Genomic DNA, 12,159 nt, shown 5'->3' on the forward strand with positions numbered 1-12,159 from the left:
GTGAGAGACAATGGACGTGGGTTTGAATCCTGGCTTTGACATTTATTTCCTATCTTACTTTAGGAAAGTCACCTAACTTCTCTGGGCCTTAGTTTCCCCACCTGTAAAATAAGGAGGGGGGTGGAAATTAGACTAGATGATTCAACAAAGTCTCTTCCAGCTCTTAGTCTCATAAGAGATAAACACAATTGACTGAGAACTGACTGACTTCATCTAGTTTCTCTCCTGGGTCAGTGAATTGCCTGGGACTGACCAGACTTTGTCTGTTCCAGCTTCTGATTATTTTGTAAATCTCCCCTAAAACCCTCTTCTTCCAGAGATTCCCAAGGTTTCTTCCTGGTCTTCAGCTTGTGGTGCAAACGAACCTTACTCTTTCCAAAGGCAATCCGTTGGTCTCTCTGTTCTGTTACCCCATATATACCCTGTCCCCAGTTCCCTTCTTTGGGTATTCCTAGCGTCTGCTATGCAATACTCTGAGTTATAACTTCTCTGCCTGGATTAAAGACCTTAATTCAATTATATTGATTGTTTTATTAATTTTCGGGTTGACATAACCCTTTACACATTTTGTTTCTATGAAGAGTCAAAGGGAAGGTAGATTTCAAACTAGGCTTTGGGAAATGATTCCATAACCTGAATTCCAAGCCCAGAATTTGGGGTTTACAGAGGCCCCCAGAAAGTGTCCTTTGTTCCAATGGGCATGTGTCCAGATTGAATCCTTCCTGTCTTTTGACCTTGGGTGCCCCATTCTTGAAGGTTTCCCATTAAAGTCTAGCTAGTTAGCTAGTTCAGATTCACTTTCCCCCACATACTTGATCCTGACAAAATAAAAATTATTAGTTTTTTAAAACAATCAGATGTAGCAGCCTCCCCTTTTCTGGGTACCAGGGTGTGGTTCCCCCAGGCCTCTTGTAATGACCTCTGTGGTCTGTGTCCTGTGGTTACCCCACAGTGAGCAGACTTGGTTCTTCATGGATGGATTATCAGCTCATCCAAGAACTGTTCTTGTGAGAGGCCATTAAGAATGAACTACATTGGGGCAGCTAGGTGGCTCAGTGGATAAAGCACCGGCCCTGTATCCAGGAGGACCTGAGTTCAAATCTGGTTTCAGACACTTGACACTTACTAGCTGTGTCACCCTAGGCAACTCACTTAACCCTCATTGCCCTGCAAAAAAAAAAAAAATAGAATGGACTATAGCCAAGAAATGATGAGCAGGAAGAGTTCAGAGAAACCTGGACTGATGATGAGTGGGATGAGCAGAACCAGGAGAACATTGTGCACAGTATCATCAACATTGTATGTTGATCAACTGTGCTAGACTAGATTCTTCTCACCAATCCAATGGTACAAGAAAGTTCCAAAGGACTCAAGATGGAAAAGGCTCTCCAAATCCAGGGGGAAAAAAAAAGGAACTGTGGAATATGGACGCTGATTGGATCATACTATTTCTTTTGTTTTGGGTGCTGTTGTTTTTCTTTTTGAGGTTTTTCCTTTTTGCTCTGATTCTTCTTGTATAACATGACTAATGCAGAAATATGTTTACTGTTATATATATATATATATATATATATATATAACCTACATCAGATTACCTGCTGTCTAGGGGAGAGGGGAGGGAGGGAGAAAAATTGGAAATTGGAAATTTTATCTAAACAAATGTTGAAAACTACAATTAAAAAAAAAGAATAGACTACAGCCCAAGGGCAGGACAGGACAGATCTCTCCTATAGGACCACTGGACATTTGCCCAGTGACCTGTGGATGAAGTGGAATGGAGGGATGTAAGGGGAGGAAGGAAGAATTGAAAGCCCAAGGGCACAGGGGATGGGCACCTAGAATCTGGGGTCAGAAGAATGGAATTTGAGTCCTACTTCCACCACCATTATTAGCGCTATGACTTCACTTCTCCTGCCTGGTACCCCATGGCCCTGTTTGTAAAATGAGGGGATTGAACTAGATAATCTCTATGGTCCCTGACAGATTCAGTGTTCTATGTTCTAAAGTACATCTAAGCGTGATTGTCAAGATCATTGGACTTAGAGCTTCAAGGACCTTAGAAAACATCTAGTCCAACATCTACATTTTACATATAAGGAAACTGAGGCCCAAAGGATTACTTAGACATTCTCCATTCTGAGCTCCCTCCCAGCTCTGATATTCCCTGTTCTAAGGCCCCTCTCAGCCCTCACATTCCCTGATCTAAGGCCTCTCCCAGCTCTGACGTTCCCTGTTCTAAGGCCCCTCCAGCCCTGGCATTCTATGATTGTCTGGAGGGATCCAATTACCTCCTAGTTGTTAGCACCAGGAGCTTGGGGATAGTCTGGGAATTGCTGGCCCAGACCCCCCCTTATCCTCAGATGCTCCCTTCTCTCTGCTAGGCAGTGCAGAGGCCTCCTAAGGGGCACTGCCTTCAGCTCCAGGAAAGGGATCGTTGCTTCTGTTTATTTTTTGGTTAAACATCCAGGATCCCATTAGTCATCCCCACTGGTGTTGGGCCAGAAGACATTAATTCCTGATTCTCAAGTAAGGAGGGTGTTTGGTGAGTTAGGTGGGTTTTTTCCTTGCTAAAGGATCTCAATGTGCTTCCAAGGGGTTGGGGTGGGGGCAGGGGAGAATTAGATGGGACTGATGGGGCCATGAGGCTGAGTCAGCCGGCTCAGGACAACAGAAATCTAGAGCATGGGATGGTCCTTCTCCCTTGTTGGTTCCAGTATCTCCACTTCTCTGCTCTCCCACTTCTGTAGAGGTTGGCACGGGGTTGGCACTCCCGCCTCGGCCCTCCCGCCTGCCTCATGCAGCGTGGTCTAGCAAGAACTGCCCTCATCTAGGAGTCAAGAGATTATCGTTCTAGAACTAGCCCTGTGACCTTTGGTAAGTCATCTTCTCTCTATGGGCTCAGAGGGCCTCAGTCTTCTCATCTGTGAAATGGGAGCATTCGACTGGGTAGTCTCTAAGGTACCTTACAGCCCTGAGCGTCAATCCCATCTCTACCACTATTGGCGTGACCTTGAACAATTACCTTCCCCTCTCTGTGCCTCAGTTTCCTCATCTGTAAAATTAGGGGGCGGGACTAGACTGCCTCGAAGGCCCCATCCGGCTGTAAATCTATGACCCCACCGCACCCTGCCCACACATGAAATCTTTTGGCAGATGACCAGGCACGTTTCATTCTGTCCTGCCGGGCTGGGAATGGCCCTTGCCAATGTCCGGGCTGCGTCTTGTCGTCAGTGGTGGCTCAGTGAGCTGTGGAATTCTAGGGTGGGATATTCTGTCCAGCAGGACTCTCTTGGTTCCTCAGGCCCAGACTTCTTGGCACAAAGGGCTGGGGATGGGGAAAAGGGGGTGGGGGGGATCGTCTGAAGCCACAGGTGATACATTGAGTCAAGGGGAGGGGGTGGGAATGATGGAGAAGAATCTACTTTGCTGGCTGAGGTCCAGGCGCTTTCAGAGGTGGGACGGAGGAATATTGGGCAGCTTCCTTTCTTCTAGGATTTGCCCAAAGAGTCTGGCAGCCTCCAGGGCACAGCCCCAGTGGATGGTGAGCCCAAAACCAGAGTGGCCGTAGTTGTGAATGATCTGAAAGAATGGAGAGAAAGAAAAAAAGAACGGAGAGATGCGGTCGTCACTGAGCCTGTGGCTGGAAGGGAGGAGAGGAGGAGAGAGAATTCTTCTCCCACCCATGGAGGTCCGCATGTTCCCAGAGTCCACTTAGAGTGGAGTCATTGAGTCCAAGTTACCTCATCTGTGAAAAGAGAATGGCAATAACTTGTCCTTGTGCGACCTCCCATACAGTGTTGTTGTGTGCAAATGCTTTAATCCAGCTCAGATAGTCAATGTTCTAAACTTCCTCCTAGCCCTGACCTCCCCTGTTCTAAGTCCCCTGCCACCTCTGACATTCCCTGTTCTAAGTCCCCTACCAGCCCTGACATCCTCTAATCTAAGGCCCTTCCCAGCTCTGACATTCCCTGTTCTAAGGCCCCTCCCCATCCTGACATTTCCTGTTCTAAGACCCCTTCTAGCCCTGACATTCCCTGTTCTGAGCTTGCTTCCAGCTTTCCTTTCAATGTTGACATTCTGTATGATCCAGTGGATAGAGCCCTGTCTTTGAAGCCAAGAAAAAGTGCAATCAGTGGCCTCAGACACTTGACACCTACTAGCTGTGTGACCCTGGGCAAGTCACTTAACCCTTATTGTCCCACAAAAAAAAAAAAAAAAAGAAAAAGAAAAAAAGAAAATGTGCAATCAGGTCTTACCTCAGACACGTTGTGACCTTGAACAAGTTGTTTAAACTCTAACTCTGGGCCGCAGAGAAAGGCAGAATGGTGTTGGAAGAGGGCATAGTCTCCCCCATCTCCCCACCCAGCTCCCCATCTCGCCCTCCTCTCTGACATTCTCTAACTCAGCCCCATATGCAGCTCCCTCATGCCCCAGGAACATCTGTCAACATCTCCATTTCTGGGCACGCTCCCTTACTTCATAACTTAGCTCTGAGTGTCCTGTAATCAGTCACATTTGATGGATTGGGAGACGTGGGGAGGAGCCCAGAGTGGATGATCTCTCACTAAATGAATCCTGACTCCACTCAGCCTTCTTTGGGATTCTGATGCCTTTCCAAGCTTCATGACTCAGGGTCAACTCCAAGCTAAAATAGGAAAGGGTTTTCAACTCAATCTAATCACCCTCCAAGGGGCCCCATTTTCATTAAGTTTATAGGCTTTTCTTCCAACTAATTTTTCTCCTATTTAAAAAAAAAATCAAATGACACTGCTTTGGTTAAGCCTCATTTGGGATGAATGAGAAGTAAGGTGGGTCTTCCCATGCAGCCCCACAACCCCTCACCCTCTGTCCTGAACATCTACCCTGGAAACCAGAGGCTGAGCTTGGCCAAGTTTTCATCTGGAATGAACGATGGCTCTCTGAGCCAACCCAGCACTTTCACTTACTTGACCTTGGACAACTCCTTCCTTCCTCTCTCTTAGCCTCAGTAATCTCATAGGAGAAATGAGGAAGCTAGACTACAGGATCTTTAAAGTCCCTTCCACCTAAAACATTCATGATAGTAGGACCAGAGATTTAGAGGTAGAAAGGACCTTAGAATTTGAGTCTAGTTCCCCATCTTACAAGAGGAAGAAACTGAGGCTGGTAAAAGTTAAATGACTTTTGAAGGGTCACAGAGCTAGGAAGTGTCTGAAACAAGATTTTAACCCAGAACTTTCTGCTTTCAAGTCAGTCACCAGGGTTAGTCAGTACGCTGAGGATGGAGGATGTCAAGGCATCAGATCTGGTAATGGTCACTATAGCACAATGTCTTTCTGTGTGAATCTATGATCCCATCCAGTACCAAAATAGGAAGAGAGCAGGATGAGGGTGGAAAAATAATGAATGAAAATTCCACTAGTGAACCTGGGTCCACGGATTGAGTTCAATGGGTCAGAACAGATGCTGATTTTTTTTCTCTTCCTGTCCTTTCCTTCCCTTTATATTTCTCTCTCCCCCTCCCAGAGGGCCATGCCATGTCCTCTGAACACAAAGTGTTCTTTTAAATACACAAAAAGAAAGAGAGAGAGAGAGAGAGAGAGAGAGAGAGAGAGAGAGAGAGAGAGAGAGAGAGAGAGAGAGAGAGAAGTATACTGGGGAAAACGATGGTGATATAAAAAACCGAAAGACATGAATAAAAACTTATTTAAATTTTTTCTTTAAAAAAATATCCCAAGGACCCCTTTGTTCACTACCCCCCAAATCCCTATTTTATAATTTTGGGCAAGTCACCTTCCTGGGGCCTCATTTTCCCCAACTAAAGAGTCACCCTATTCTCTCCCACCCCTACCTCCTAGGGTTGGGTGTGAAAAGTCCTTTAGAAGAAAAAGTACCAGAGGTGGCAAGTGGCAGTATTAGTTTTCTGGCCTCAGGAGACCATACCTCTACATTGAAGGACCCACGAGATAGCTTCTCTCTCTCCAGCCGGACTTGGGATCGGACTGGCCGGAAACCACTCCATGTACTCAAGATATCTGCATCCTGAAATGAAAAGCTTCAGTAGCTTGGGTTTTTTTTTCGTATTTTATTATTGTTGTTGTTAATTGGGGAAAAGGAAATATGTGTTGTCATCTATTCCTATGTAACTTTGGGCAAGTAACTTAGTAGCCCTATGCCTCAGTTTCCCTTTCTGTAAAATTAGAAGCTTGAACTCCATGATCTCTAAGATCTTTTTTAGCTCTGTGAGGAAAGACTGGGAATGAGTAGTTGGCATTGAGACTAGAAATGCCCCTGGGGAATGGGGAATCAGTGTGGAGGGATGGGAATCCCTAGTGATGTCATGGGGAAGAGGACTGAGATATCACCCAGATTTGGGGACCTCACTAGATGGCAACTCTTGGTCATGACCACATTCATAACTGGGGCAGGGTGATGGGGCTTTTCCCTAGGTGCTGAAATGGAAAGGATACCAGTAAGGGGGCAGCTAGGTGGCGCTGCAGTGGATAAAGCACAGGCCCTGGATTCAGGAGGACCTGAGTTAAAATCTGACCTCAGACACTTGACACTTACCATCTGTGTGACCCTGGGCAAGTCACTTAACCCTCATTGCCCTGCCCAAAAGAAAAAAAAAAAGGAAAGGATACCAATATCGGGGGATGCTTCATCCCTCTGATGGCCATACCCAGCTGACTCCCACATCTGCCTCCCCAACAGAGGTCAGTCCTTCAGCAGAGCAGAAACCTCATAGAGTCCCAGATGAACTTCTTCTCCATGCCCCAAGAAAGCTCCCCACAGTCACTCATTTTTACAGTTGATGAAACTGAGTATCCTGAAGGGAAAATGACTTTCCCAAGGTCATACAGGTAGTAAATGTCAAGCGTCTTCCACCACCATCCCCTAACTATCCTCACCTCATTCTAGTCATGAAAAAACTCCTAGCTAAATCTCAGATTATGAGAGCCCTCAACACTGCACATACCTAGCTGGTTTGTCCCCAGCTTGATGAAAATCAAGCTCCTCTCTTATCCCCATGAAAATTTACCCAATTTATCCCAGTTTTGGTGCCTTCCTGCATCTTCAGGGGCCCCAGGGCCAGGACATCAAGATTGGAGGCGGAAGGACCATTGGACCTGTCTTACCTGAAGTGTGGGCTCCAGGCTGCAGCAGCCTTCCCAGATGGTCCTGTGGTCCTGGGGATCATTCTTCTCATTCCAGTTCCCCAACTGAAAGATGCCGCCCAGGGTCACTGTCTGGCTCCTGGGTCAGGAGGGAAGAAGATGGAAGTGAAATGGTGGGGGCAGAGCCCCTAGTCACCAGCACTCATCATCTCTCCCACCAACGTAGATGCCATCATCTCCATTGGCCTCATCGGTACCTTTGGAATCAGTATATATTTCCTAAGGATTTACTGTGTGCAGAGCACTTTGCTGCACTCTGTAACAGACAGGGTGGTTGGATGAGACACAGCCCCTGCCCTTGCAAAGGTCACAATAGGAAGATAGAACAGGGCACACAGACATAAATAGGAAGAAGCCCCTACTTCTCACCATATGAACAAGGTCCTTTCCTTGAAGACTGTCTATAAGAGGAAAATCCATGGGAAGAAAAACAGAGCATTGAAAAAGAAGGAAAGAAAGAAAGAAAAGACAACAGCATGATCTGCCCTCAGTGAGGAGATGGGCTTGGCACCAGGGCTTGGCTGGAACCAGCTCAAACCAACTCACAAGTGCTGATTGTTAAATTTTCAGCATGAGCATTCACACCCAGGAAGTTATCAAATGCTATAAATAAAGGGCTTGGTTTACTGTTTCATTGATTATAGAGACTTGAAAAAGTGAAGGAGGAAAATGGTCATAATGCAGATTAAGCTTAAAAGTGTGTCATATAGGGGAGGGGCAGCTAGGTGGCGCAGTGGATAGAGCACCAGCCCGGGAGTCAGGAGTACCTGGGTTCAAATCCAACCTCAGACACTTAACATTTACTAGCTGTGTGACCCTGGGCAAGTCACTTAACCCCAATTGCCTCACTAAAAAAAAAAAAAAAAGTGTGTCATACATGCCTCCCTTCCTTCCCTTCCACCCCTCAGCTGGTGCCTTACCCTGGGATGATGTATGGATTCCTGTAGATCCCAGCATCTGGATGATGAGTGATGATAAAGTGCTTCACCCAAGGGGCAAAAACCTGGATGGTGCAGAAGAAAATGGTCTGTGGATGGCCACATGCCATGACCACATTGTCCATTCTTAGACTCCTAGTGGGACTGGATTTCCTAGAATCCAGTTCCCTAAGCTCCCCCTGGGGTCCCAGCTTATGGAGAAGCTCACACTGGCTACATGCTCTGAAGGGACCCTGCTTCCCCTGGGAGCATCCTCTCCCCAGCACTGACAACAGGTGGAGGCTCACACTAGACCTCTTTGTTTGGAGAGCCCTGGCAGAGCCAGAAAGAGGCATTGGAGTGTCCTTGAAGGTGTGAAAAACTCCCAAACTCTTCCCCACTTCACCTAGTGGGGTGTAGCTTCCCACCAGAGCCTTCACTGTAGTCCTGCATCCTATTTCTTTAGTGCTGTGATATTTACAAAGGGCTTTCCTTAGGATAACTCAGATAGGTAAATTTTTCAGAAAAGGAGACAGGTTCAGAGAAGTGACCAGACAGCTTGTAATTGTCAGAGCTGGGATTGGTTCTGTGTCCTCTCCACTCCACCAATCTGCCTTCCTCATGTTATAAGTTGTCACAAAATAAATGTATCCGTATTCTAAGAAGCAGGGTTTTCTGACCCTAAAACTTTGGGTATTCATTTTTTTTAAATCACCTTTGGAAGGGCCTTTTATTGTAATCCCATGGAGTAGAGCGAACTCTAGGGAGCTGTCCCCCCTTCCCCCAACCCCACATGCACCCAGCTGTGGCTCAGTTTCTTGGGGATGGAACCCTTAGATGCCAGCTTGAGCCACCCCTCCCACTTCTGCCTCTCCTTCCCCCAGTTCCCCAAGCCCACCCTTTCTCTGAACACCTTCAGAGCCATATTTAAAAGACTCCATTTAAGCCCTCGGAGGCTGATCTAGCCTCCCCAAGCCCCTGATCCTAGGACCATAGTCAAAGAAATCTGGGCCACGACCTCCCCAACAGCACTACCAGCAGACCCACCTTGAGGACCTGTCCCCGTCCAGGTTGCAGCAAAGGGTCGGCTTGCAGCTCCCCAGCCCACACCCCAGTGCAGTTGATGATGACGTCTGCCCCTTCTCTTGCCACCTGGTGACAAATGGCACATGGGGAAGGGGAGGGGAGGGAGGGCTGAGCACCTCTACCTGCCCCTAAACACCCCTCTCTGGGGATCTGCTGAGAAACCCCAGGGAGACCAGGAGCAGAGAAGGGGGACCCGGCCCATGCCCTTTTCCTGTGGTTTCCTCCCCCAGCCCCACCTCCGTCAAGGTTTGCCCCAGAACAGGGAGAGGGGAATTCCTAGGGATTAGATCTGATGCTCCATTATCCTTTTGTTGTTGTTGTTGTTTTGCTGAGGCAATTGGGGTTAAGTGACTTGCCCAGGGTCACACAGCCAATAAGAGTCAAATGTCTGAGGCCAGATTTGAACTCAGATACTCCTGACTCCAGGGCCAGTGCTCTATCCACTGCGCCATCTAGCTGCCCCTCCATTATCCTTTTAAAAAATTATTTTGGGGGCAGCTAGGTGGTGCAGTGGATAAAGCACCGACCCTGGATTCAGGAAGACCTGAGTTCAAATCAGACACTTGACACTTACTGGCTGTGTGACCCTGGGCAAGTCACTTAACCCCCATTGCCCTGCAAAAAGAAAAAAAAAATTATTCTGAACAACTTAATGTTGTTGTTAATCACTAGATTTAGTAGTACCAGTTGACTGTAAGCTCTTCAAAAGCAGGGACTGTTTTCTTTGTATCTTCTGTGCCTGGCACACAGTAGGCACTTAACAGATGCTTATTAGGGGACAGCTAGGTGGCACAGTGGATAGAGCAGTGGCCTTGGAGTCAAGAAGACCTGAGTTCAAATCTCACCTCTGACACTTGACACTTACTAGCTGTGTGACCCTGGGCAAGTCACTTAACCCCAATTGTCCCACCAAAAACAAATGAAGAAACTGAGGCTGAGAGGTTAAATGACTAGCCCAAAGTCACACAGCTAAGTACTTCTCTGAGGGAGGATTTGAACTCTAGTGTTTCTGACTCCCAGATGGAACTGTACCACTGTAACTCCCTATCTGTGGTATCTAACTGATGGGAAGCAGCATGCCACATGATAGTGAGGGGCCTGCCTCACATCCCAGACTTGGGGGGGGATACCCCAGAATCGCTGGTGCCTCACATAGCAGATGACTTAGTAAATGTTGAATTGAGCTGGTATTGGGTCACCCGCACTGGAGCTGGGGCTAAGACAGACCTGAGGGGCCCCCTGCTCTCACGATGGCTTCTTTTCCCCATTTTCTGGGTGACCTGGTTTCCCTACTTTCACTGAGTTGGGAGTGGGGAAAGGCAGGCCCAGGGTCACACAGCTGGTAAGTGTCAAGTGTCTGAGGTCAGATTTTAACTCAGGTCCTCCCTGATTGTTGTTCAGTGCAGTCCAATTCTCCATGACCCCATTCGGGGTTTTCTTAAAGGCAGTAATACTGAAGGGGTCTGCCATTTCCTTCTCCAGCTCATTTTACAGATAGGGAAACTGAGGCAATCAGGGTAAAGTGACTTGCTTAGGGTCATACAGTTACTAAGTGTCTAAGGCTAGACTTTAACTCAAGTCTTCCTGACTCCAGACCTGGCGCTCTATCCACTGTGCCACCTTAGCTGCCCCAAAGTCACTTTAGATATACAACATAATATGCAATGGTGTTTTTGTGTTCTGATTTGTTATGGAAATGCTTAGGGTGAGGTTGACTTACGTGTGTGTGTGTGTGTGTGTGTGTGTGTGTGTTAAATTCAGAATAAAAAAATGTAAACACGGTGTCAATGATGGTTATTATTGTCCACAGTTACACAAAAAAGGAACAGAATTCAGATTTAAACTCAAGTCCTCTGATTTTAGAATCAGTATACTTTCTACTACAAGCATATATTAAGCACCTACTGCATGTCAGGCACTGTGTTACACCCTAGAGATACAAAGAAAGGCAAAAACAGACCAATAGTCTCAGTCCTCAAGGACCTCATGGTGTGATAGGGGAGACAACATGCAAATAACTAGGTAAATACAAGATATATAGAGAGCAGAAATTAGTCAGTCAGCTAATATTTATTAAGCACCTACTATATGCCAGGCCTGGAGTCAGGAAGACTCCTCTTCCTGAGTTTAAATCTGACCTCAGACACTTTCTAGCCATGTGACCCTGGGCAAGTCACTTCACCCTGTTTGCCTCAGTTTCCTTATCTGTCAGATGAGTTGGCGAGGAAAATGGAGGGTTCTGCATGCCTGGGGAGGGGAGGTAGCTAGGATGGAGAAGAATGGCTCAGCCCCGCTCCCACCTTAGCCATTCTTCCCCTTGACTTACCTCCTCAAAGGACCGGACTTTTCTCAGGGAGAATTTAACTCCCCGTTGGGTTAACCTGTAAGACAATGAGGTATCAGCGGGAGAAGGCGGTCGGTCAGGAGGCCGAATCCCGCCCAGGCCTCTTCACAAGATTCAGAGATTCAAGATCATCCAGTCTGATGCCCTCATTTTATAAAATGGAGAGACTGAAGTGAACCTTTTAAACACTGTCAAGTCCAAGAAGCTCATTTTATAGATGGGTAAACTGAGACTTAGAAAAGGAAAGTAGAAGTAGTAGAGCTGAGGTTTGTGAGAAAATAATTATTAATGATGAATTTCTTGAGGGGCAGCTAGGTGGCCCAGTAGATAAAGCACCAGCCCTAGAGTTAGGAGGACATGAGTTCAAATCCAGCCTCAGACACTTGACATTTACTGGCTGTGTGACCCTGGGCAAGTCACTTAACCTTCATTGCCCCCCCCCAAAAAAATAATGAATTCCTTGGGGGGACTCAGAGATGAGTTTCAATCCTTTCTCCCCACCCACTCCAGAAAGTCCAATTCTTGAGGAAGTTCAAATCTTGTCTGGGTCCAGTTCATTGGTACAAAAGAAATGGAGATTGATTTTTTTTGTCTGGCTCAGTGAAGTGATGAAATTAAACCACAGGACTTGCCTTTGCCCCTCAGGGAGGTTCAT

The 12,159-nt window shown here is 46.9% G+C and overlaps 1 protein-coding gene across 1 annotated transcript in view; it reads right to left on the reverse strand.

Annotated features, from left to right (window-relative positions):
- Window positions 1–3,353: 3,353 nt before the first annotated feature.
- DAO (D-amino acid oxidase) overlaps window positions 3,354–12,159 on the reverse strand; it is a 31,686-nt gene continuing 22,880 nt past the window's right edge. Inside the window, exons 6-11 of the mRNA XM_043976968.1 lie at window positions 11,487–11,541; window positions 9,122–9,226; window positions 8,078–8,160; window positions 7,119–7,236; window positions 5,923–6,021; window positions 3,354–3,579 (exon numbers count right to left, since the gene is read on the reverse strand). Coding sequence (XP_043832903.1) covers window positions 3,448–3,579; window positions 5,923–6,021; window positions 7,119–7,236; window positions 8,078–8,160; window positions 9,122–9,226; window positions 11,487–11,541 — 592 coding nt within the window. The 3' untranslated portion in view covers window positions 3,354–3,447. The remainder of the gene's footprint in view (window positions 3,580–5,922; window positions 6,022–7,118; window positions 7,237–8,077; window positions 8,161–9,121; window positions 9,227–11,486; window positions 11,542–12,159) is intronic.

This window comes from Dromiciops gliroides, chromosome 1, assembly GCF_019393635.1.
Source record: "Dromiciops gliroides isolate mDroGli1 chromosome 1, mDroGli1.pri, whole genome shotgun sequence".
Classification (NCBI taxonomy): Eukaryota; Metazoa; Chordata; class Mammalia; order Microbiotheria; family Microbiotheriidae; genus Dromiciops; species Dromiciops gliroides.